The sequence below is a fragment of the Leptonychotes weddellii genome, chromosome 2, assembly GCF_054177405.1.
Source record: "Leptonychotes weddellii isolate Sample4059 chromosome 2, ASM5417740v2, whole genome shotgun sequence".
NCBI lineage: Eukaryota > Metazoa > Chordata > Mammalia > Carnivora > Phocidae > Leptonychotes > Leptonychotes weddellii.
The window spans coordinates 142,705,201-142,732,332 of NC_138370.1; the positions used below are offsets into that span (position 1 = coordinate 142,705,201).

A 27,132-nucleotide genomic window follows, 5' to 3' on the forward strand; every position below is an offset into this window, starting at 1 on the left:
AATTTCGTGCATCTACTTGGTTATATGTGCTTCTGAACTACTCTCATTGGACAGAACATTGCTCTCACAATTCCTCCTTCAGGCAAACTTCTAGACCCATTTCGTTTCTTTAAGAGTTCAAGATCACACATCTTTGCTACATAAGCCTTGGGACACACTGGACTATTAACTGTGATTCCACTGGAGTGGGAGGAAGGGGAGAGGTAAGAAGGAAGGGTGGAGAATGTAAACTTCTACTTCTTGCTTCAACAAATTTAAAGAGAGAAAGATGAGAGTTATGAACAAATTTTTCTCTTTGACTTTTTTAGCATTTTCCCATAAAATCCTAAAAAAACTCATAATAAGCAAATAATGAATAATCATTGCATACAACAGCAAAGATTTATCAGATACTCTATATTCACCAGCTGATTTAATTTTTGTATCAATGTTATGTGGTTGGTCCTATAAATGAACTATGATCCCTGCCCCCCTGCCTTTATAAATAAGAAAAACTGGTTTTGGCAAATTAAGTAACTTGCTCAAAGTCACACAGCTCCTAAGTGGTCCTGGGATTTAAAACAAGGCTGGTAGCTCCAGAGCCCATCTCTCAAGAAGCAGACTTTACTCCAGCTAGAATAGTCACTTCCTGATGACCACCAAATAAAAAATGTTTTAGTTGTATATTAGAAAGTGAATTTGAAGAACCATCACTTTTGAAAACATCACACAAAAGGTTGATTACCTTAGAAGGCCACTGATATTTAGTCTTATTTTAAGAAGCATGAAATTCTATGAATTTACAAGATTCATGAATTTATGAGATAGTCCTAAAATGTTAACATCAGCCAGTATATTGAAAATCCTAAAATCAATACAGTGATTTTTAAAGATCAGAAACTAATGTAGGGTCCTGGAGGGAAGGCATTGTATCTATTTTTTTTTTAATCTATTTTTCCTTTAAATCTCAATCTCTCAGTGCCTACAACACAGTAAGGCACTCAAATTTGTTAAGTGATTAATAGTTTTGTTTTCTTTTTTTTTTAAAGATTTTATTTATTTATTTGACAGAGACACACACAGAGCAGGAACACAAGCATGGGGAGTGGGAGAGGGAGAAGCAGGCTTCCCACGGAGCAGGGAGCCCGATGCGGGGCTCGATCCCAGGACCCCGGGATCACGACCCGAGCTGAAGGCAGACGCTTAACGACTGAGCCACCCAGGTGCCCCAGTTTTGTTTTCAACACACTTCTATTATCCTTGAAACAAAACTTAAAACCTTATAAACGGCTGTTATTTGAAAGGCAATACTGAGAAAGTTAGGTTTTCCATAATAGCTCATTCCAACTTAATTGAGGTATAATAAAGTTTAAATGTTTAATTTCTATATTAGTGTTTATTTCCCAAGATACTTGCCCAAAGATAAGCACCATGTGAAAGACCACATATTACAAATAAGATTCAAATTATCTGCACAGAAATGTTAATACGCTTCTTCCAAAAGCTTGCACAATCTAATGGCTTCATACTTTCACCTTAATTTTGTTGAGGAATAATTTGTTTTCTAAAGTGATGTCTTTGCATTTCATAGGAATTTAAGTTAGCCTATTTAAATCGACAAGGCATGGTCTTATAACCTACCTTTATTTCTTTTTTAAGATTTTATTTATTTATTTGACAGAGAGAGACACAGTGAGAGAGGAAACACAAGCAGAGGGGAGTGGGAGAGGGAGAAGCAGGCTTCCCAAGGAGCAGGGAGCCCGATGTGGGACTCGATCCCAGGACCCTGGGACCATGACCTGAGTCGAAGGCAGTTGCTTAATGACTGAGCCACCCAGGCGCCCCCTACCTTTATTTCTTTATATCCTTATAATTTGTTCCAAGAACAATTTGGGGGGAGAAAGGTATTATTTCTTCTGTAATACCAAACAAAAGCAAATTACATAAAATAACAGATAAAAGGACAAAGTTACCAGATTCTATTATGAAATGCAATCATAAAGTGGTATCTTGGATAGACCTTAAACAATTGAATAGAAAATTGCATCTTACCTTTAAGTTTATATGCAAATCATCTAAAATAGATCTGGACTATGTCCAAAAGGACACCTGAGAAAAAAATTATACCAGGTCTCCCACTATGCAATTTTAATATTTATAAAATCATGCAGTGTCCTAAAGAGTTCTCAAATGTTGATTAAATAACTTGATAATGTGGCAAACTCCAGCTAATAGTTATTACTAACCTACAAAAATCATCACAGTGGCTAACCTTTACTTAGCACTTAGAAAGGGCTAGGTTCTATTGATTACTGTTTTATTACTATTATATTCATAATGAAGAGAACTGGGGTTTAGCCAGCTTATGCAATTTGCCCAAAGCTAAATATAGCTAATAACTGAGAAAATCAGGATTAGAACTTATTTAGAACTTAGAAAAGCAAACAAACACACATTATCAACTTTAAAGTAGCACTAAAAGTCAACAATCATTTATAGACAAGAACCTATATTTAAAAATACATATAAGAAGCATTCTTCCCATTTGCTAAATTTGGTATTGCTGAGTAATTTTTAAATTGTTCAAAATCCGGACTTTGTTCATCATATAATCATTCTAAAATACTATTTCCTACAACTATTTTTTGAGGGTAAGACTGTATCAATAACACCTCTCTATCCCTGGCATATGATAAGACATAAATGTCATCAAATGATTCATAGCAGTATTTTAGTAGAACACTCATGACTTTAAAATGAAAACCATGAGCTTTTCCTATTATTTTTAGTTTTCTACATAATACATGAGTTTTTCTGGTTAGCTTTAGATCAGATATGAGTATAAGAAAAAAAACAGACCAAATTTTTCCTTATCTAAGTACAAGTCATATCATCCTACAAAGGAGGGAAAAAAAAGTTAGTTTTGTTTCTGAATCTTTAAAATGGATGTTGAGAAAGTCACTGAAGAATTCTAATAATGAACAGAATTCAGAATCCTTCAGGTTTCAGATTAAGTATCACTTTATGTGAGCAGCTTGCCCTAACCATTTCCTCTGTGGCTCACATAAAATGGAAGACAATTCTACTATCAGGATAAGCCTTTGAGTTATTTTTCTCCCTAAAGTAAACAAAACAAAAATTACATCATCTAGTTGAACTCTTGGTCAGTCAAAAGAGCCTTAAATTTGTTCAAAATATACTTTTTATTAGAAAACTAGCCTTTTGAACCTAAATGTCTTTTGTTCAGACTTGGTAACTAGAATAGAATAGAATCTCTAGTCTGACCAATTTAGAATTACAATCTTAGGAACTTAGAATTTAAACGAGAACACTAAAGTCAATCCAAGAAATGTATCAAATACTCTGAGATGTCAGAAGAAAGAGTGGCAGCATCTGTCTAAGGGAACCTGTCAAGTCAGCTCAGAGGCTGAAGGAAGTGCTTGCCTACTTCTGGGCTCAAAGCTCAGTCTTCTAGCTCTTCACATTTTCTCCCTTGGGGATTTAAGTCAAACTCCTCACTTCAAAATCACCTCTAAACAGACTGATGACTTCAAAATTTCTTACCATAGCCTTTCCGTCTGACCAGAACTCCTGTAGCATGTTCCTATTTGCCCGTGGGGCATTTCCACTGCATGCCTGTCTTGCTATCATTTCCAGTTCATCCTACCTGAGGTGAATTTAATGCTCCCTCTTTCTATTGGTGGTACTTTTTTCCTCCAAAGCTCAAAAATCACAAAAGTTCACCAAATTTAATTGGGTTCTTCTTCACAGTATCTCTTCTATGAACCCCTTCCTGTACCTTGCCATCTACTCCCAGTAATGCCCTGGACTGATTAGCAGAGGCTGATTTACCCTCTTTGTAGAGCCTATTCCCAGGACTCGAGTGGACCAATATTCCTCAAGCACAGCTTTCGCCACATTCCTTCTCTGCTCAAAAGATGGAAACGAGCAAAGGGTGGGGGTGTGGGGGGAAAGAGAGACAGACACACATGCAAACCAAGAAACAGACTCTTAACTCTAGAGAACATGCTGGTTACCAGAGAGGAGGGTGGGGGATGGGTGAAATCAGTGTTAGGAATCAAGAAGTGCACTTGTGATGAGCACTGGGTGATGTATGGAAGTGTTCAATCACTATACTGTACAACTGAAATTAATATTACACTGTATGTTAACTAACTGGAATTTAAATAAAAACTTAAAAAAAAAAAAGATGGATTCTGTAGAGGCTGCTTTTAGATAACAGGCTTGAGTGATGGAAACTTGACCCAGGCAAAAGGGCCCACAGTGACCCCTGGCTGAACACAGACGGCCCATCAGGCGACCCACCTCAAAATATCCATAAGCCTTAACTGAGCAATGGGCTACTTACAACCAGGTACGATTACCAAAAAGGGGAGACATTCCCTATGTCGTCAGACCTCCTCACCTTCCCCCTTTAAAAACAGCCCCCACCCGCTGCCTCATGGCAGACAGTCTCCTCTGCTGTCCTGCCTGCAGCTCCCTTGTGGTGTGTTCAATAAGCTGCGATCGCCTATGTTCTGCCTCAGGTGAATTCTTTCACTGCCCCCACACCATGTATGCTTCCAAATGATCATCGCCCCACATTTGGGGGCCCCTGTCCGATTGGAGAGATACTGCAGAAGGAAAATATCTCTGATGGTTAATTTCAAGTGTCAGCTTCACGAGGGATGCCCAGACGCTGGTTAAACGTTACTTCCGTGTGTGTCTGTGAAAGTGTTTCTGGGAGAAATTAGCCTTCAAGTTGAACTGAAGAGACGGTCCTCCCCAGTGTGGGTGGGTATCATCCAATCCCTTGAGAAGAAAAAGGCAGAGTAAAGTTGAATTTACTCTCTGCCTTCCTGAGGCTTGAGCTGGGACACTGATCTCCTGACCTCAGCATCCCTGGTTCTCAGGCCTTCAGACTTGGACGGGAATCTACACCATCAGCTCTGTGGCTCTCGGGCCTTCAAACCACACTGCTGGCCTTCCCGAGACTCCTGCTTGCCGGTACTGGGGCTTCATAGCCTCCATTATCATGTGAGCCAACTCCTGATAATAAATCTCATTCCTACTGGTTCTATTTTTCTGGACAACCCTGATTAATACACCATTCAAGGAGTAGCCTGGTGTTGGAAGTCCCTCCACAGGAGGCCTCAAACTCCCTCTCTTTTCATTTCTCATTACTGCTCCTAGAGCTGGTTTCCCCCTCAGGCCAAGCCAATATCCTCAGCATCCCCAGAACACTCCACAAGCCTTCCTAATCTCAATATGGGGGGGGTGGGGGAGAGGTGACATCATAAACTTGTTTGTAAAGCAGTTAACATATTAGATTCAGAATTTCACACATCTGTTCTAATGATCACTTTTTAAAAAGTAGATACATTTCTCATGAAAGGGAACACCAGACGATTAATATTCCAAACTTTGTAATTTTCATTTTCATAAAAGTATGAAAAGTGAAAATTTCATTTTCATAAAGACATGGGAAGTGTTTGCAGTGCAATATTAGGCTAAACAATTAGAATAAAAATATATGGAGTATAATCTTTATTTTGTAAAACATACACACAATGCACACAGGACTTAAAGGAAGATACGGCAGTGTTATAATTAGTTGTCTCTGGATACCAGGATCACATGTATAATTTGTAAATGTAGATTTACAATATACAGCACAGTTCCAAACTCACCTTTACAGACTATTCTTAGCTACACAGTCTTTCTGTTTAATAAATACTGAAGATACAGGTCTCCGTGACAGCAAATATGCTTCAGAAAAGACCTCCTATTATGAATGCTTTCTGTTGCTGCAATGGGGTGAGTTTTATAAAGTTTCTAGCTTTGTGTACAAAAAAAGAACACTCTTGCCCAGTTTTCAGTATCCCCTTCCTCCATTGGTAGCTCTTATCTTTTTCTTCATATCCCATCTTGTTTTTCATATCCATTCATATTTTTCATATCCCATCCTCTTCTTAATCCCAAATTGTAACATCCAGGATTAAAAACTATCTGCTAGCTTTCCTTCTTATGAAGTTTAATTCTTTCCATTCCACTTATACATAAGTTATAGAAGCTTTTGCTTTATCAACTCCTGGATTGACGATGGCTTATATAGATCTTTCTTGACTTATGAAAGGGTTAAATCCCAATAATCTTATTGCAAGTTGAAAATATTATAGGTGGAAATGCATGTAATACACCTAACCTACGGAACATCATAGCTTAGCCTACCCTAACTTAAACGTGCTCAGAATGCTTACATAAGCCTACACTTGGGTAAAATCATCTAACACAAAACCTATTTTTATAATAAAGTGTTGAAAATCTCATGTAAATTACTGACTACTGTACTGAAAGTGAAAAAAACAGACTGGTTCTATGGGTACAAAATGATTCATTGTTTACCGTCGTGATCACCGGGCTGACCCGGAATGAGGTTCCCTGCTGCAGCCCAGCATCATGAGAATATCTTACCATACGCTAGCCCAGGAAAAGGTCAAAATTCAAATTCTGAAGTAAGGTTTCCACTGAATGATTACTGCCTTTGAAACACTGTAAAGTCAAAGAATCCTAAATCAGACCATCGTAAATCAGGACCATCTATACATTTTGGTTCTGCTAGGACACCTGAATTAAATTCACTACAGGTCCTTAATAAATATTAGTTGAAAACCTCACCACCACCAGCATCACCAAAAAGGGTCCTGATCACATCTAAGGGGGAAGAAAGTAACATTCTGCATGTTTCTAAATGACACATGTATATTCCCTAGCCCAGCTCCTGTTACACTTACCTACTGTAAACTTGAGTTACTAAATTGTTGATCTGTTTGTCAATTTTATATTTGCGGTAATCTTCCAAACCATCTTTTATTGCAATAATTGTCAGGACCACCACGAGAGGTAGCATTGTAATTTCCTTTTGGAAGGCTTCTACCAAAGGCACCCAGTTCAAGACAGCTAGAAACAGGAAATATAAATTGGCAGCCCTGCAATCCAAACACACACAAGGAAGGGTTAACAAATCACATAAAAGCCTAAAGCAAAAGGAACAAAAATATCTCAGGACATTTTCCTATGTTTCCCTTAGTCGATTTTCGATGCTACAGAACAGAGAACTAGCCAAGCCTGACGTATCTGAACAACCTGTCACTCCTGTAGATATCCAGCTCATGGCTTTACTGTAATAAATGAGGTATTCTTTATTAAATATACGATAGTCAATATGTGTATGACAGTCTTGAGTTGTGAAAACATAAGAAGCATCACAGAAAACACTACTTTCTTTTTAAAAGCTCAAAAGAGGGGCGCTTGGGTGGCTCAATCATTAAGCATTTGCCTTCGGCTCAGGTCATGATCCCAGAGTCCTGGGATCGAGCCCCGCATTGGGCTCCCTGCTCCGTGGGAAGCCTGCTTATCCCTCTCCCACTCACCCTGCTTGTGTTCCCTCTCTTGCTGTGTCTCTCTCTATCAAATAAATAAATTTAAAAAAAATCTTTAATAAATAAAAAATAAAAGCTCAAAAAATTTAGAGGAAATTCAATGTTAACACATTGTAGAAATAAATTTTTCAAAACCCCAACTCTCTAGCCTTCAGAAGTTAATTTGCATGTCCAAACATTAGATTCAAACAAGGCTCAAGATAAATAGAGATGCCTGGGAGGTTTTTTTTCCCCTTGAAACCAACCCTTCTATTTCAGCTTTTATGAGATTCATTTCTTCAGGAACTTCTTCCACTTCTTTATTTTATATATTCAAATACTCCTCCACTGGCCCCTAAGGTAAATTCAAGTAGCCCATTTCCTTAAAAGAAATAGAATCTCAATCCTGCATAGCCCCTCAAGTTTTTATCACATATTTTCCTCATTAACCATTAAACTTCTCAAAATTAATTTACCCCCATTTCTCCTTCCTCACCTCCAACTCCTTGTATTCTGAAAATTCTTACTTCCCCTTTTTTGCTACTTTTTTGGCCTCAATTATTTCCATGTGGACTGTATCCAAACCAACAGCACTGACCCTGAACTCTGTTCAAGTTTCAGATTCTAATTCATAAAAGACAGAATCACCCATAGCATGTAAAGCCATTAATTCAGCAAATTCACATCTATATTTTAAACGTACCCATCATTCAATAAATGTATATGGAACCTATATACAGTGAATAATGAGAATGAATATATGCAGAATGAATAATGAATGTTGAGAATCTGTATATTCACATTAGCATCTCAAACTCAACATTTATAAAAACCAAATCATCTAGCCAAGTTTTTTTTTATTCCTGTCTTTACTTTTTCTGCTAATCCTCCTGGTCATTCTCAGCTCAGTATGTTCATACCATCTTTTTACTTAATTCCCTGCATCTAATCCATAATATCTGTAATAATCCTTCTTTCCATTCCCACATTTTTCTAAGCTCAGGTCTTGCCACTCGCCAGGGTATATATAGCATCTCCCTAAATGTTCTCTCTGCCTTTGCTTTGTTTCTAATTGTGCCAGGCAGAGGGCTCTACTTTCCAGACCTCAAGCAATGTATGCTACTGCCTTTCTGCTTTTACGTATCATACTCCTTCCCCCAGCTGAAAGGTGCTTTGCCGACACCTCTGCCTTGAAAATCTCACCAGCTCTCCATAATTAAGTTCAAATGACCTTTCCTCTTCTCTTGCTCCATTATTTCTCTTCTGAGGCTTCTATCCTACTTGGTAGCACTTTATAACACTCATCACATCCGCTGTCTTTTCATTGTATACACATCTTGTTTCCCTTGCTAAAAGCAAACTCCATTAGGAAAGGAGTACCATTTAGATATGTATTTCCTTCAATGCCTAAACTCATAGGAGAGCTTCAATAAATACATATTAAACTGAACTATATGTCGTTGCTTCACCTAGTGAAGAGCTCTATTTCCCCATAACATCAAGTAAGAAAAAGCTCAAATTAAAACTCAGCATGGTCTAATGGAAAGAACATGGAAGCAAGAGTGAAAAGACTCAAGGCTATAGGGTCAGCTCCTAATCACTGGCACGACATTGGGTAAACCAGTGTAACAAACTTTGTTTCCTAATCTATAATATGAAAATAACAATATCTTCTCTGGTCAAGAGAAAGCATCTTACCACTTGTAAAGTGCTATGTGAACATAAGGGCTCATCATTTCACAACAAACTCTACTAGAATCGTCAAAGAAAATGTCCCAAGTCTTAGCTTAGGTAACATATAATGTCATAGAAATGAAAAATCTTATGTTAACTAGAATAACAAAGAACATGTTAAGACTTTTACCTGTGAAATTGTTCAAATAAATTTCTTGGCACAAAATTTAGAAGTGTGTACTTTGTTGTCCGTATTCGGTTATTCACGTAGGTGCCAGAGTACTTTTCATACTCATCCTTGAAGGGCCAGAGGTGGGGAACAACCACCCGGTGCTTTCCTGCCAGTCTGGGAGGCTGAGAGGACTTGCCCCCGCAGACAAGCAGAGAGGAATAGCTGTATGACCTCTCATCCTCGTCCCTGTTTCTACTGCCCATCAGCTGTTGCCAGTGATACCTGGCCCATTGTAGACATTCAGTCATGTCCAAAATGTGGTGAGATCCAGGATACGCAGGTGATCTGGCAAAACAAACAAAAACCCACTAAAACACTCCTCATAAGCCTCTGGAAAGTCTTAAAGGATAGTAAGGGTAGTAAAATTAGAATTTTTTTCCACATCAAATAAATATATGACCAATGGTTCAATGGGTATAAAGTAAAACTACTCTTTGGAACTAGTAAATGGGAGAAAGTAAAACTAGTCTTTGGAACTCTGTTTTAGCCAAATTTTTTATTAAATAAAGCATACACCTTCTGCCTCAAGAGCCAACCATCTGACCATTTAAGCAACAGGAGACAGCACCTAAAGGCCACCCGATAATCTGAAGCAAATAATCTGGGTTTAATGTGCACAAGTCTCTTAATTTATCTGATAATTAGTTTTCTCATCTTTGAAATGGGAGTGCCACACACGTGAGGCAATTTATGTAAGGATTTAATGAGTAACATGTAAATTATCCAGCATAAAGCCTGATGCAGAATAAGCAGTCAATAAAATCCATTCTGTGAAGATTACAAAAATGCCCACAAAATCTTTCCATCCCTCTATGTACAACCCTTCACCCATCAAGTGATGGAACCCAAGCACTCAGGATCTAGGTGGGGTGATAGGCATGTAAATACATAAATGCAATCCCAGGGATAAAACGTTGTTTGAGGGGACACCTGGGTGGCTCAGTAGGTTAAGCGTCTGCCTTCAGCTCAGGTCATGATTCCAGGGTCCTGGGATCGAGTCCTGCATTGGGCTCCTTGCTCAGCAGGGGGCCTGCTTCTCCCTCTATCTGCAGCTCCCCCTGCTTGTGCTCTCTCTCTCTGACAAATAAAATCTTTAAAAAACAAAAAACACTGTTTGAGACACTGACGTAGTTTGGGCAAATTATTTAAGCTGGCTTCCTTCCTAAACTTCATTCGAAGTTTACAACATGTCTACTGATTATTTTCTCTAAAATGTTGTATTAATCAGAAATTAATAGTTTACCCCTAAGAACATTAAAATTGTATCCAACTTTCATGGATCTGAAATCATAGATCATTACCTACCTGAAGATCTGGTCCAATTACATTCTAGTAATTCTAGTGAGTCAATATTTTTAATAATCCATTCTTCTAGCACACTTATTTACTATACATTGGTCCTTAAGCAATCCAACTGATTACAGTTACGCAGCATCACTTTATCACTGTATTTTAGAAAATAAGTTGAATTACAAGTAATAATCTAAAAATCCATCATATCTTTAAAAAGTATATGATCTAAAGCAAAATAATAAAAACAAGTAAGAGCAGAAAGTCCTTTTAATGGGAAGAATACAATAGCCTCCAAGTATGTGTATCTGTGTCTGGATATTGAACCCACAACATAGATAACCTCTATTACCACTGAGAGAAAATATTCATAAAGTCAGTCTTACCAGTTTTTTTTTTTAAGATTTTATTTATTCATTTGACAGAGAGAGAGAGAGAGCGCATGAGTGGTGGGGAGCGGCAGAGGGAGAGGGAGAAGCAGACTCCCCACTGAGCAAGGAGCCCGCTGTGGGGCTCGATGCCAGGACCCGGAGATCATGACCTGAACCAAAGGCAGATGCTTAACCATCTGAGCCACCCAGGCAACTCAGTCTTATCAGTTTTACATTAATAATGGAAATGAGAAAACAAAACAAAACAAAACAAACTTCTATCCATATCAGGTCTCTGTCCTTTGGAGTTTGCACTCTAAAATATGTGTTCATAAAGAGCTGAATCAGTAAACATTGGCCAAAATAATTCTATCTTTTCAACATAATTTTTTAAAAGCCCACATACGAAGTAATATGAAAAGTCTGGTTTTCACTTCAGTGTATAAAAATAGCTTCTTAACCTATAACTAGTAATGACAGTTTGAGTTATTAAAGTAGTTCATAACATATCCAGAATCTCCCCCAGAATAAGGATGTAAGAAAGTGCTTTATAACTGAATCAGTAGATAATGTAAAAATACTGAACAAATCATGCATTTCACCCCATGCACATCAGGGGACCTAAGACAAACCTCATGTTCTTCAGAGGGTTGAAATTTTATAGTATTTCTAGAAACTTTAAGTTTTCATTTCCAATTAAATTCTCAGTAAGACATAGGAGTGTGTATCCCTCTGGTGTCCACAATCTCAACAATAATATAGATTCTACTTAAGTTTTTAATAAAATTTCAAAGTATAATTTCTTGAGAATACAAACAGAAATAATTAAACAAATACAACATGTGGGAGGTATTAACTTTTGGTAATTTATGGTGTATCTAACAAATAACCCCACCCTCCCTAGTGGTGGTTCACAAAAACAAACAGCTTTTCATTCCAAGGATCTATTCCAGAACCTTCTCTCTCCCCACTCACTCAGTTCCAAAGAGACAAATCTATGACTGAAGAACATTTCATTTGCCAAAGTATCCCCACATCCACCATCCTCTGTGCCTCTTCAATGTCCTGAAACTTTTGTTAGGTGCTCTACTTACTCACATATTGTCTTCCCTCTTCCCCCCCTTTCTTATTCCCAAGAAATTTTAGTGAGGATAGAATTGGGGCTGGCTTATTGCCCTCTTCAGCCATCGACTCTGTCCTTCTCTCCAAGGCCAGGCAGCTCGTATCTTCCAATGCCTTCCCCTCAGCACTGCCATTCTCTCCTGAAAAGTGATGACTGGACCAAAGGACTGATCTACACAAGACAGAGAGGTTGTTAGTATTTTCACGGGATTGAAGAAAAAAAACCAAATGTGGAGGTAATTGGCAAAAATCCTTTCAGATTTCCAGGTTAGAATTTAAACCATTTTATATTGAGCAGGAATGACCAAGGATCTACTTAGTCATTCTAGTTCAAGCATTTTCAAAATGTGTCTGAATGCACCGAATTAGTTTCAAGGTCTACTAATACGTTGCTATACACACTTTGGAAAGACACTGCGTGTGGTTGCACATGTGTTGAAAGCCTACAAGGAAATGAACAGATCCACTTTCAGCTCCTGTTCTGGTAGAAAGGCCGGCGAAAACAGCAGCTGGACTAGAATGTTCAGGCAGGGCAACACTTTTCCCACCACAGCCAGGAGCAAGGAGCCTTTTAATCCTTCTCCATCTACTCCCAGCAAAGCTAAAAATGTATTAATATGTAGAGAAGGCTCTGGTATTAATGCGCACATAAATATTCATCAAAATTTAAGATATGAAAGGAAAGCAGATCACAGTCATATCTCATTAAGAATCAGCATGAAGCATTATATTTTAAAGCTCAGACTTTACAGAGTATTTAACCTAGAGGTCACAAGCCAGTGGCCCTTAAGCAAAATTCTACTCAGTGACGTATCTTGTATCATGATGTTGGCAAACACATTATACTAATTTTTTTTTAATATAGGACTGATTTTTAAAAGAGATAAATTCACATAAAATTTTGATATTTAGTTTCTCTTAAAAAGAAAAAAAAAACAACCACAGAATATTGGGCATTTATTTTCACATGGTAACAAATGTGAGAAGCCTTTTTACTATAGCCCCTGACCTAACCCTTCATTTTCCAGTTCACCTATTTTAACTGAGTAAATGAGCACTCCGTTCACCACTTTTTGAGAAATCAAATTCTTCCTGCTCTATAGACTCTGGCCCGAATATTAGTTGTATCACTTATTAGGTATGTGACCTATGTAATTAACCTCTGCACCTCAGCTTGCTAATGAAAAAAATGAGACACCATGAAGAGTCATGGGGCACACCGAAGACAGTGTTCATTCTATCCCCCACTCTCCTCTTTGGCAATTTCTCAGGTCATACAGAAGTCAAGGTTGGTAACCCTGTAAATTGGGCTGAGGTCCAAACTTTCAATATATTGCTTCTCAAATTAAATAAAGTTGTCCAACTCTAAGTAAATGCGCAATTGAATATATCTGTTGATACATGGAAAGTAACCAGCATTAAGTAGGATACAAATAGAAGACCAATCACAAAAGACAGACATGACATAAAATGACCTTCACACCAGCTGACCTCATCCTCAACCATTCTCTCTGAAATTCACCCCAACTATGTTCATGAACAAACTGTATTCCACTTGTCTGGTATTTTCTAAGCTTCCCTCAATAACAGTCCCCTAGGCCCCTCCCCTGGAGATCCTGATTAAGAGGATCTAGAATGGGGCCCATGAATGTGGAATTTAATTAGTACCCAGGTGACTTATCAAGAAGGTTGCAAAGCACAGCTTATACCCTGCATCTCTGCAAATGCTGCTTTCTGGAAGGCTGATCAATCCTATCACCTACTCACCACACCAGTCCCTATTCATCCTTTGGACTGTTGTAGCTTGGCCATGGGGTGGGGGGGGAATTGAGGAGGATCCACACAGGAGATACAGTAAAGCATTCCCTGCTCCGCTCCCATTATGATCCTGAGCTTGGCTCAGTCACTGCACTTGTTTCAGTGTTCAGCGGGTGGCTTTGTTCTTCAAAGTCAAGGAACACATCTCATTGCTTTCCAAACTCCCCACCAGAGTCTAATGCTTGGCCAAAGTTAGGTCGTCAACAAATGACTGCTGATCATTGACTTTTATAGAAAAGAGGTAGCATGGGGAAAGGACACAAACCCCCCCATTTCCTCTTTCATGATTCAGCCTGGCTTTCCTTCCATTAGAAGAAGGAATAACAAGATCGAAGTTTGAGAAAACAGAAGTAGTCAGCTTGTGACTGCATTCCTTCCACCTTTATTAATAGAAGGAATCTGCTTCTCCAAGCCTGAAAGACTCCTACAGAAAACCACTGTTTTCTTTCCTATTGGATTTATAAGACCAGTAAGCAATACAGTAGTGATTAAGAGCATAGACTCTGAAGCCTGACTCCGACATCAATTCCTGGCACCTCCATTTGCCAGCTAACCTTGATCAAAGGGTTGTTGTGAGGATTAAGCGAGTTAATATATGTAAAGCCCTTAGAATAGTGTGTGAACCATACTCCCGCGCTAAATAAAGTTAACAAATATGGTGATTATTTGGAAAATGTTCTCTTAATTAGAGTATTTACTCATAAATATTGAGAATGTGTATGCACAGTACTGACCCTCACAACTATATCCAAGTACTTACCTATATTTAATTTCTTAAACTGTACATAACTCACACTCAGCTTTAGCAGCTCTGCTTTCCATTTAACTGGAGAGTCTGCCAGGCAACCAACCACCTGAGGATAGCAATACCTTCTAGTCAATTGTTCCCAGGGGTAAACAGAGCAACCTAGTAGACAAAACTCTGATGAACAACTTAGTATGAAGCATTGCAGGATTTTTCAAGATCATCATTCACAATTCTAAGATTTAGCCCACTCCATAAAGAGCTGATTTATCATGGGGTTCTGCTAACACACAAAATGGTCCCACACTTCATTTGACCTAATACTCTGCCACTGATTGGAACACTGCCTTCAGAATTAACAGCATTTAAAAAAAAACACACAAAAAAACCACACACACACAAAGAACCAAATGCTTAGAGTTCAATTATCATCACTTAAAACCAAAAAGAATTTTCAGATCTAGATACTTTACTCCTGAATGAGCTACTGTCCTTAAAGGTAGGGAGGTTTAGTATTTCATTAAAAAAGGAAAAAACCTACAGTTTATACCTAGGTTTCATTGAAGTCTCCATTCCTAACTTCATTTTTAGTTTAAGAGTAAACTACTACTTGTGAAAATTTGGATTACAACAAACTTGCTGCTGGTTAGTGATGGAAACATACCATTAAAGATTAACTATATGAAAAGGCCTGCATGTTCCTGGGCTGAGCATGGAAACTTAAAGCCCAACATTACCCAGATACGCAGTGTCAAAAAACACCTGACTCTGGACACTTTGCTTTAACTAACATTAGCATTTTACCTAGAATTTTAAAAATTAATCAGTATGGCAACAGAGCCTAAAGGTCAAGATTCTTAATACATGGTAACATTGGGAGAGAAGGACAGGGTATAAGATTAACATAAGCCAAATGCTGTATATACACCCAACTTGCAATACTCCTTCACAGCAAGGCAATTATATAGTAAAAAAAAAAAAAAAAGTTTCATTGCAAGTAATCTTTTATCATGATCATATAAATATCTATATGCATTAAAAATGTGTAAAATTTTTTATGATTGCCACAAATTATAAACCCATGTCACTTACAAATATTGATGGCAAAACATAGTAAGATCCAGCAAATTAAAAACAATGCAAAAGAAAGGCTGCTGGTTGTCTCTAGGGATTGAGAGCAGCCTTCTAGTGACAGCCAGCAAGGAAATGGAGATGTAGGTCCTACCACTGCAAGGAACGGAGTTCTGCCAACCACCTGAGGAAGGTGGGAAGTGGATTCTCTTCCCCAGAGTTTTCAGATAAGAACTCAGTTTGGATAACATCCTCACTTCAGCCTTTGAGGACCTGAGCAAAGAACCAAGTCACACTGTACCTGGACTTCTGATCAAGAGAACTATACTCATAACTGGGGGTTGTTCTAAGCCACTAAATTGTGGCTGTTACAATGGCAAGACAAAACTAATGCAGAGGGCCTAAAGGTAGATCCCTGTATAAACAGAAACTTAATTGGCAAACGTGGAATTTCAAATCAGTGGGAAAATGGTGACTTAACACCTCTGGAATAAATGGTTATCCATCTTGAAAACCAGAAAGCTACATTACTACTTTACACCACATTGAAAAAAAAAAAGATTTTTATTTGAAAATATTTTAATAAATGTTTAATTCAAAAAATAAATCTCCAAGTAGATTGAAAACTTAAATGGAAAAGTTACAGTAAATTTACTAGAAGAAAATTCAGAATATTTTTTATTATTGTTAGCTGGGCAAAACTGTAACTTCTCTCTCACTTAGTCAAGTTTTGTCATAGTCGGTGCTAGTGAAGATAGGCGGAAAGCAACCCTCTGGCAGTGGGAAGTGAATTGCTCCAATCTCCTCCACCACCACCACCAAAAAACATTTTGACAATATCTATGAAAACTGAAAATACATATAACTATGGACACAGCAATTCCATTTCGGGGAATCTTACCTATAGGTATGGTATATGTACAAGAATGTATACTGTAATTCCGGGTTTATTTATTTATTTTTTTGGTTTGGTTTCTGTAGTAACAATCTTGGCAATATCATGAAAGTTCTTCAACTGTGGAACAGCAGACTGCACTGTGACATATCCGCATTACAGAATATTATACAACTATTAAAAATGATATGTATTCATCCATTGACCTGGACCAATGACTACTATGTATATTTAGGGGGAAAAAAAGAGGAAATGACAGAGAAATGTAAATATGAATGATCAAACATTTATGAAAATGAATGAGTACAGACCAAAATGACTGATCTGGGTTCAAAGAATGGTGAGAATGACAACTTGGGCACAGCTGAAGTTTCACTTTAACTACCTACCAAAATATGCAAAGGTATACACAAGATCTAGGACACACATGAGCGGGTGTGTGTGTTTATCACCTCCCCAGTCCCTCAGGAAGACAGCACCAGTTAGTGGTGTTGTCAGCTGTGAGGAACGTGGAACCTGCCAGTTTGCAAGATTCTGGAACATAAGCCCCCTGCCTTTTCAAATTCTTAGGCTGGAAGAGGGGCCACATGAGCACACAAGGGTACACAGGTCACTAACCAAGGGCTATCTTAGTGGACCACAGCTCCAGAGGCTTAGGCTCTACTTCTTACTGCACTGTTGAATCCACAACTGGCCTGGCCTGGATTTGCTTCACATAATAACACAAACTGCCTGGATGTATGTTCACATCCATTTGCAAGAACGTGGATAAAAGTATAGAATAATTCACACAAGGCTATGAATATTGGTTATGGTAAGAATACAAAGGGAGTAAAAAATGAACCTTTCTTTATCTTTGTCACAATGAAGATATATTGATAATTTTCAAAAAATAAAGTTTTTGAAGGAAGAATCTGTAATTAATAGCTACAAAACAGCCTAATGTTGCTCTAAGCATTAAGTCTGCATGATGCTACATGATCCAATATTCCATTCAAGCTAAAAAAAACCCCATGAAGTTCTAAAATCTACAAGAGATCAATTTGAGTCACAAAATCAATTAAGGCGAGAAATAAAGAAATATAAACACAGTACTGCTTATGAAATATGTACTGGTGCGCCTGGGTGGCTCAGTCGGTTAAGCATCCAACTCTTGATTTGGGCTCAGGTCATGATGTCAGGGTCCTAAGATTGAGCCCTGCATCAGGCTCTGCACTGGGCATGGAGTCTGCTAAATATTCTCACTCTCTTCCTCTCCCTCTGCTCCACCTCCCGCACGCTCTCAATAAATAAATAAATAAATAAATAACACTTCTATAATGATTACTGTTAATGAAATATGCTCCCGATGTCATTTATGACTTCCATTTTTTTAGAGTAAGAAACAAAATGTCAAAGGTTTTATAACTCAAGGCATGCAATGTTTTACTCCAAAGTCATGCTTTTCTAACTGTACAATACTACTTCTATAGGAAATTTAAAATCAAATAGATCATTTAAAACTACATTATTTCTAATTAGTGTACATTTTTTTCTAGAAGATATTAAGAATCAAAATCCTTCAGTAACAGAGTGTGCCTAAAATTACATATCACACTATGCTCCTTCTTGAACACAAATGTACTTGTAAGCAAACAGTTCTCAAAAACCCTGTTTCCCTTAATGAATACTTAATGAAAAGTTTGTAGCAAGGCAGATAACCAAAGGTAAATATGGGGTAATGAATTCCCTGGGGCCCAGTTAGTATTAAAAATGTCTGAGGTCATCACCAACCAACAAATAACCTGAAATATACACATGAGCTCACTTGTCTGAAAGAGAAAAACATTCTTCTGTACAGTCATTTCAAGATGCTGTTTGTAGCTGTCAAACTCCAGCATGCATTAGAGTATCCTGAGCCATACCCCTGACTTTCTGATTCCGCAGGTCTGGGGTGGGGGCTCAAGAATTTGCATGTCTAGGGGTCCCTGGGTGGCTCAGTCAGTTGGGCGCCTGCCTTCGGCTCAGGTCATGATCCTGGGGTCCTCTCCCTGCTTGGCAGGGATCCTGTTTCTCCCTCTCCCCCACTGCTCATGCTCGCTCTCTCTCAAATAAATAAAATCTTAAAAAAAAAAAAAAAAGAATTTGCATGTCTAACACAGTTCCAGGTAGTGCTGCAGCTGCTGTTCCTGAACCATACTTTGAGAACCACTACTCTATGCTAAATGACTTTATTTCAAAATGTACAGTTGAAATTAAGAGTGAACAGTTTATTAGGTACCCCTCCTGTCACTGGCAAGCCCATCTCCTCCGAGTGTATATACCAAGGCCGTTACCAATGACTTGACAGCCCATGCAAGCAGATGCTCTCATCCCAGGCTAGAATTAACTAAAATTGTGAAGGTCTAATTTACATAAAAATTCCCGAGAGGCTGGGGTCGAGGCCTGCAGGACGGATTCTGTCTACGGATTTAATACCATGATGGTCAGCTTCAGCCAACATTTCCAAAAGCTCAGCAAGGGAGAACAATAGGTCTTGGCCTTGACAGACTTCCAATCTTCTTCTCAACCAAGATGAGAAAACCCTAACAAAATATCAAAGTTGTTATATGCTCGAGACCTTGGAAGAAAGACAAGTTACCTAGCAGGGTCAGTAAAAAAAAGAGAGACTCGTTTTATAGCTATAGGTTTCCGAGAATAAAACAGGCACTGTTTCACAGTAGACTCAAGACAAGAAGGTCTCCTTGACCTAGATGTCTCAGGTAACTCTCCCTGAGGCAACAGTGAGCCCTGATAAAATCTGGGTTTATTCCACTCTGGGTCGTCTCTGACTTACTTGTCCAACTCTCTATAAGAGGCTTATTGCCCTCAAGGAGACCAATTCCTTATCTGACTGGTAATAACGATGGCAAAACGATGCATCATTTGATATCTCTGCTGGTTTCTTGGTTGCATCAGGTGCCAAAGGGACACACCGGCATAGTTCCTTTAGTAACTACTCTCTTGTGAACTAAAAGGAAAAAGACTTTTCATCACCCCACATAATCTTTGGGAAAAATACGAACAGTTATAGATGTATTTAACAGGGTTTGGTGATGACAAGGGTCAATTTATTTAGTGGGAAAACTAGATCTTGAATAACAAAGTCTCATAATCCTCAGTGCTCTCCAGTGGGTGGGAGGAATCGGATTTGCCAAATAAAGTCATCTCGGAGTTCTGCGTGCTCTTTAATAGTTTCTATTAATTGGACTTCTTGAACTAAATCCCCAGTAGAAGTACATAGTCTTTATTTTAGATGCATGCAAAAGCCAAAACACTGAACGGAAGTAATTACTTTTGGTAACTGCTGATCATTATCATGGGAGGAGGTGCTAGAGAGGTATATAAAAAACCAATTCATAGTACCTTTCATTTTTACCACTAACGAAGAACTCGTTGTGATAGTTTTGTCATTCTTAGGGCCCTAATTGGGGAAAGGCCAACTCGACTCAAGCACATAACCCTTATGCATCTTTAGAAAAGACTGCTTCAACCAAGTTCACTCAGTCCCAGTTCATTCAACATGACCTGAAAACCAGATACTGTGGCTGATGCTGGGTCCAGTTAAAACCCAAGTTACATCCTGAATTTTTCAGTTTAAAACTCTCTAGAGGTTCTCATCTTAATTATGGAAACAGTGTCAGTGTCACCTGCGTCTGCCTCCCAAAGTCCATGGGATCGAGCCCCATGTCGGGCTCTGCTCAGCAGGGGGCCTGCTTCTCCTTCTCCCTCTGCCCCATGCTAGTGATTGCTCTCTCTCTCTCTCTAGTGCTCTCACTCTCTCAAATAAATAAATAATGACACTGTGGCTGACAGAAACAAAAGGTACTGTTCTACATCACAGAAGCAGCCTCTCGCCAAGACCCAGGGGAGGAAGCCTCCACAGCAGCGAGTGATGTGTTTGCTAGCATTGCGGTTGAAGAGTCAAATCTGAATTTTCAAATGCAACATGTTTATTTTGAAAGAAGAGAGATGTATAAAATAGGAGTGTGGTACCTAGATGCATGGTTTTATACTGGGAAGAGTTACCAATCCTTAATGTTTCCAAACACATTAAATATAAAGACATCTTCAATCCTCTCATGTGAGAATAAAACATATACATACACACATTCAGACACTGAAAGCTTTACCATCTGTCTTCTTCAATGTATCTCAGCTTTCCCTTGAAAAGGACCACACATCCCAATGAGTTACCTTTTGCTGATGCTTAGGCTTCCAACTGGTTTAAGCTAGCAAAAAGGCAGGGAAAATGGTGTCTGTAGTTGTATGCATATTTCTGTTACCGAGTACTAAAAAAAAGCTCACCCATAACTCATGGTGAGCTCCCAGCATGTCTCTGTCTATTCTTAAAGCTGAAAAACCACACACATATGAAACTGTTAATGATAACAATCTTTAATACTGTCTTTTGACACTGGTGATTCTAAGAGTACTCCTAAAATATATGTCATTGAAGTGACAGAATAGCATGTTTTTGAGATTTGATTATTCAACACTAATAAAATATTCATCCAATAAACCTAAGATCGTAACAATATCAACCATTTATAAAGACAAGCCGAGTTCTGTGTTGGGGATAAATATGTGATAACTTTAATCTTTACAACAAAGTACATATTATTATCCCCATTTAGGGTTGAAAACACTGAGGCTCAGAGTGATTGAGAAACTCACCCAAGGGACACGGCTTGGTGAGTGGCTGGTTACGCCAGCCTAATCCAAGTATCTCCGATGGAATGAGAGTCCCTGTGGCTATTAGAGCTCTAGCAAAGGACACAAACACTCGAGCAGTAAGCTTGCAGAAGCCACATAGCCTCTGGCAGCCTACCAAAGAACACAAGGATTACAAGAAAGAGGACTAGTATAAAAAATGTGAAATTGTTATTTAAGGCAAAAAGAACTAAAGACATACTTCATTTGAAGAACTAAAGTTACAAATCAGGGGCGCCTGGGTGGCTCAGTCGGTTGGGCGTCTGCCTTTGGCCCAGGTCATGATCCCAGGCTCCTGGGATCAAGCCCCATGTCGGGCTCTGCTCAGCAGGGGGCCTGCTTCTCCTTCTCCCTCTGCCCCATGCTAGTGATTGCTCTCTCTCTCTCTAGTGCTCTCACTCTCTCAAATAAATAAATAAAATCTTTAAAAAAAATAAAGTTAACTAATCAAATATTTGTATTTAATTTAAAAATACTCATTTGATGCATTCAATAGAAAGCTCTCTACATGTATTTGACACATGGTTCAGTACACACAAATAAAAGTTGCTTTTAAATGATTCATTTTGAACCTGACTTCAGTACCATCTGACCCCACAGGGACCTGTAAGCAACTAAACCATGATCCTTCACTGCCCCCCTTCATGCATGGCCTTAGTTCCCTTTATTCAGTTTCAATTTTATGGTCAACCCTGTTATCACTTCTGTATATATTCTCTCTACCCCTTAGCTCTGCTCTCCTTTCTTGGCAAAACTCTTACCCTAGTTGTATTCAAATCAGTTATATCTAAATCCGTATTATAGTCTGTTGTAGTACCTACAGGTGGAAAGTACCTGGAGAGAAACATAATGTCCCTGATCAATGTCACTTTCAATCACTAAGCATGAATCAGGAACTGGCCACACATGCTGGCTGCAAACAGCATTTCCACTCTCATCATCTTTCCACTTTCACAGACAAGTATTTCACACCTTCTCCTCTCACTTGCCCTATCTCCCCCTCCTGACTTTCTTCCTGCTGATGACCCTGTTTCTACTGTACTGAGAAAACCAAAGCCATCAAACCAGAACTTCTACAGGTTCCCCCACGTAACTGTCCTCCAGCTCAGACCTCCTCCCAAAACTCCAGACTCATGTATCTGACTGCCAACGAGGCAGCCCATCGCTAGATGGTAACATGGACAGAACTGTGCTCCTCCCCCAAAACCTGCTTCCGCCACAGATCAGCCCTATCAGGTGATGGTTGCTCTACCCTTCCCGATCCTCAGTCACAAAGCCTCTGATTCATCCCGGGGTCCTGTCCTTTCCTCAAAACCCATATATGGGCGCCTGGGTGGCTCAGCCAGTCAAGCATCTGACTCTTGATTTCGGCTCAAGTCGTGATCTCGGGTCATGAGATCGAGCCCCGAGTCAGGCTCTGTGCTCAGCTTGGAGTCTGCTTCAGGTTCTCTCCTCTCCCTCTGCTCCCCCACCCCCTGCTCATGCTTGCTCTCTCCCTCAAAACAAACATATAGTCAGTCAGCAAATTCTCTTGGCTCTTCCTTTAAAATATATCCAGAATCTCACCACTTGGAATCACCTTTACCACTACCACCTAGTCCAGTTAAAACCCAAGTTACATCCTGAATTTTTCACAGTTTAAAACTCTCTAGAGGTTCTCATCTTAATTATGGAAACAGTGTCAGTGTCACCTGCGTCTGCCTCCCAAAGTCCTCTCTGATCTACTACTCCTCCCCCCCTTCAGGCTACTCCCTCCAGCTTCCCCCCAGCAATCCCTGCTCTCCTTCCCAGTTTCATTTTCCAAAGAACTTTTGCTCACTTTCTAACATCATAAAATTATGTTTGTATTTTAGCCCTTGTTGGCTCTCCTCTTCATTAGAGGAGGACTTTCTATCTTTTTTGTTCACTGATACAACCTAGGCCTCAAAAGTTATCAAGCACAGAGTAGACTTTCAATACGTATTTGTGGAATCCATACGAAAGAATATTTCCAACTTCACCAGTAACCTAAAAAAAGCAATTAAATTACTGTTTTTTAATTTTTTTTTGTACTAAATATAGCAAAGAGTTTCTTTATTCATAATGCTCAATGAAAGCAAGCTTTCATACAGTGCTGGCGTAATCTAGCCTGCTTCTTCACTTCTCTGGAGCCAAAAGGTAATATGCCTTCATTCATATGAAGTAACACCCCTCTGATACACAGCAAAAAAAAACAGGATACCTGTAACAATCTTGTATACACCAGCTCCACAAATTGTAAAAGCTTAGTTATTTCATGATCTCACTATATCTTTTATTGTACATGCTAAAGTTATTAGAGTTTCATATTAAGATTTATACGATGTAGGGGCACCTGGGTGGCTCAGTTGGTTAAGGGTCCAACTCTTGATTTCGGCTCAGGTCATGATCTCACGGTCGTGAGACTGAGCCCTGCATTGGGTTCTGTGCTGAGCATGGGGCCTGCTTAAGATTCTCTCTCCCACACTCTTGCACACTCCCTCTTAAAAAAAAAAAAAAAAAAAAAAAAAAAAGATTTATAACATGGAACCCTAAAATGGCCACTAACAAGACGATGCAACAAGACATAAAAAGGGAAATAAAGGGGTGCCTGGGTGGCGCAGTCGGTTAAGTGTCTGACTCTTGGTTTCAGCTCAGGTCACAGTCTCAGAGTGGTGGGATCAAGTCCCACTTTGGGCTCCGCACGCAGCGTGGTCTGCTTGGGATTCTCTCTCCCTCTGTCCCTCCCCTCTCCACTGCATTCTCTTCCTCTCTCAAATAAATAAATAAAAATCTTTAAAAAAATTGAACATTTAAAAAAGGGAAATAAACAAATAGACCCTATTTTTAAAAACAGCTGAAGTATTTGAATTTCATTGTTATAGCACTCTTAAGGAGGAAGTTTTCTGAAAACTATTTAAAGTAAAGGAAAAATATTTAAAGAGGATAAGGCTTAGCAACTTCAATAGAAAATTCATCATTTTAAAGCTGGAAAAAACCTTAAATATCCAACTATACTTTATACACAAGAAAACTGAGATTCAGAGACACTGACTCACCCATTATTATACATCAAGTTAGTGGCAGCACATAAAATAACCCAGCAGTTCTCTCCACTCCATTTTATTACTCATTCATATATAGGTAGGCTTTTATTAATTCCTAAACTGCACATTATCTATAAATGTGTCATAAATTCATTTTGACATTTGAATATGCTTGCTAAAATTTTGTATGATGGCGTGCTTAAACTGTATTTAAAATCACTAAGATTTATTCACATTTGTATCTACCTTAAAATTTTCACAGATAATTTGGAGGAACTACCCTACTGTGTCATTTTCATCCTAACAAGTCCTATTATCACTCACAATGGCCTACTTTTTACATTGATATCTTATAAAAGCAATATTAGAAACTATTTCTGGTTTAAATATTTACAAGAAGAACATAGCTGGGAGAAGAGCATGAACAAACACACGGACACTGACAAACTACAAATCCATACGAAAGAATATTTCCAACTTCACCAGTAACCTAAAAAAAGCAATTAAATTACTGTTTTTTAATATTTTTTGTACTAAATATAGCAAAGAGTTTCTTTATTCATAATGCTCAATGAAAGCAAGCTTTCATACAGTCCTGGCATAATCTAGCCTGCTTCTTCACTTCTCTGGAGCCAAAAGGTAATATGCCTTAAAATGTTCATCCGCCTTGGCACTGAGTAGAAAGATGATCAATTCAGCACTGGAAACGGCACTAATCCATGTGTCCAGAAAAAGAGAAATTTTTAAATTATGGTATATCTAAGTGGAAATATAATACAGCTGTTTAAAAAAATATTCGAATGAATTTTTATTAAAAAAAATGTTTGGGGGCACCTGGGTGGCTCAGTCGGTTAAGCATCTGCCTTCGGCTCAGGTCACGATCCCAGGGTCCTGGGATGGAGTCCCTCATCGGGCTCCCTGCTCAGCAGGGGAGTCTGCTTCTCCCTCTCCCTCTGCCCCAATCCCCCACTCGTGTACTCTCACTCTCCCTCTCAAATAAATAAAATCTTTTTAAAAAATGGGGTTCACAAGGTTTTAATCCATGATCTAGATCTGTATACCAGTATGAACTCAAATGGAATATATAAACTATTTATATATATGAATCTGGAATAAAACAGTTTTAAACCATTAACACTGGTTATTTTACGGTAGTAATTAATAGATAACTTTTAAATATCTTTTGTACCTGTTCATATTTTTTACTATGAAAATACAATTTACTTTATCATTAGAAAACAGATCTTCATTTCAGTGAAAATCTATTCTAAAACTAATCCCACCAAACATGCCCAAGTTTAATCACAAAGCCAAATGCTTATGGTAGAGAAAAGCATACATGGAAGTTAGTGCATTGCTTCTACATTTAAGATTCAGGGAAAAGATGTAATCCTTTAAGTTTTTGTTTTAAGAATAACCTTATAAAATGCAAGACAAGCATGCTGTTTCAATGCTGAAAAAGATATTCACATCCAAGTCCACAAGCAGCATGTGTATCATACTAATAATACTTGATATCATGTCAGAGAAAACAGAAACATGAGTTAGTATATATATAAGCTTCATCATAAAGGCAAATATGTGTGTCCCTGCCAAGAAAGCTTGAATGTAATTAAAAATGTTGCAAAGCTACCTCAAGCATTCAGGTCTCCTTTGGACAAAAGATTATTACTAAAAATCTCATAGATGTAGGTGGTTAAATTTTAAGATAGCTTACTTAAATGCCCAGGTAGCTATGGGAGATTGTCTTCTTTATGAAAATTAGCTGTGAAATAGAATTTAAATAATTTTCTGCAAAAATATAATTTGGGGGGGGGTGGCACCTGGCTGGCTCAGTTGGTAGAGCATGTGACTCTTGATTGACTCTTGATTTCGGGGTTATGAGTTCAAGCCCCATGTTGGGTGTAGAGATTATGTAAAAAAAAATAAAAATTTTCTGCAAAAGGTTTAGATAATGTTGCAGTAAAACACATTATACTTATGTAGGGCATATACATTTCTAGATATAAAAGGAATCTCAATCTTAAAAACAAGTCATTATACTTTCCAAATATTACCTTCATTGCTCTATATATTAGAAAATTAAAGTCAGTGTGGGGAAAAAACACTTGAAGGTCAGGTTTTCAATTCTTACTAAAGGACCTATTTCAAGGTTCTTTCTGCTGATTTCCAGTATCTTCATAACATGACCTATCTCCAATATTCTGAAATGAACTGTTCATCACCATGTGGGCCTAATAGGATAAAGAGAACTGACAAAACATTTCGGCAATAAATGAGAGACTTAAGCTTACTTGATTAAATCCCAAGCATACTGAAAGAACACAGCCTGTGTTGTATACAGACGCACTGTGAAAATACTTTTATGCTGGGACTCTAACTTTATTTTTTTTTTTTTAAGATTTTATTTATTTATTTGACAGAGAGAGACACAGCGAGAGAGGGAACACAAGCAGGGGGAGTGGGAGAGGGAGAAGCAGGCCTCCCGCGGAGCAGGGAGCCCGATGCGGGGCTCGATCCCAGGACCCTGGGATCATGACCTGAGCCGAAGGCAGATGCTTAACGACTGAGCCACCCAGGCACCCCTGGGACTCTAACTTTATATGGAATTAATTAATTACAACTTGAATGATCAGAGTAGGAATCTATATTAGTCGCCACCTCCACAAAGGCACTCAAGGACCTCTGATAAGAAAACTTGATTCCCCAGGCACAAAATCCCTGAGGATGAAAAAAAAA

The 27,132-nt window shown here is 38.5% G+C and overlaps 1 protein-coding gene across 5 annotated transcripts in view; it reads right to left on the reverse strand.

Annotated features, from left to right (window-relative positions):
• Nucleotides 1-27,132, reverse strand: part of ATP10D (ATPase phospholipid transporting 10D (putative)) — a 94,901-nt gene that overhangs the window by 64,205 nt on the left and 3,564 nt on the right. For 3 of the 5 annotated variants that reach the window (XM_081812414.1, XM_081812417.1, XM_081812416.1), the window contains exons 2-3: nt 9,265-9,591; nt 6,774-6,968 (exon numbers count right to left, since the gene is read on the reverse strand). The exons of 1 other annotated variant lie outside the window; for it this stretch is intronic. In XM_081812414.1, the coding sequence (XP_081668540.1) occupies nt 6,774-6,968; nt 9,265-9,554 (485 nt within the window). In that variant the 5' untranslated portion in view covers nt 9,555-9,591. Of the gene's footprint in view, nt 1-6,773; nt 6,969-9,264; nt 9,592-10,611; nt 10,752-27,132 lie in introns of all 5 variants that reach the window. One more of the 5 variants, XM_081812415.1, reaches the window with a different exon arrangement.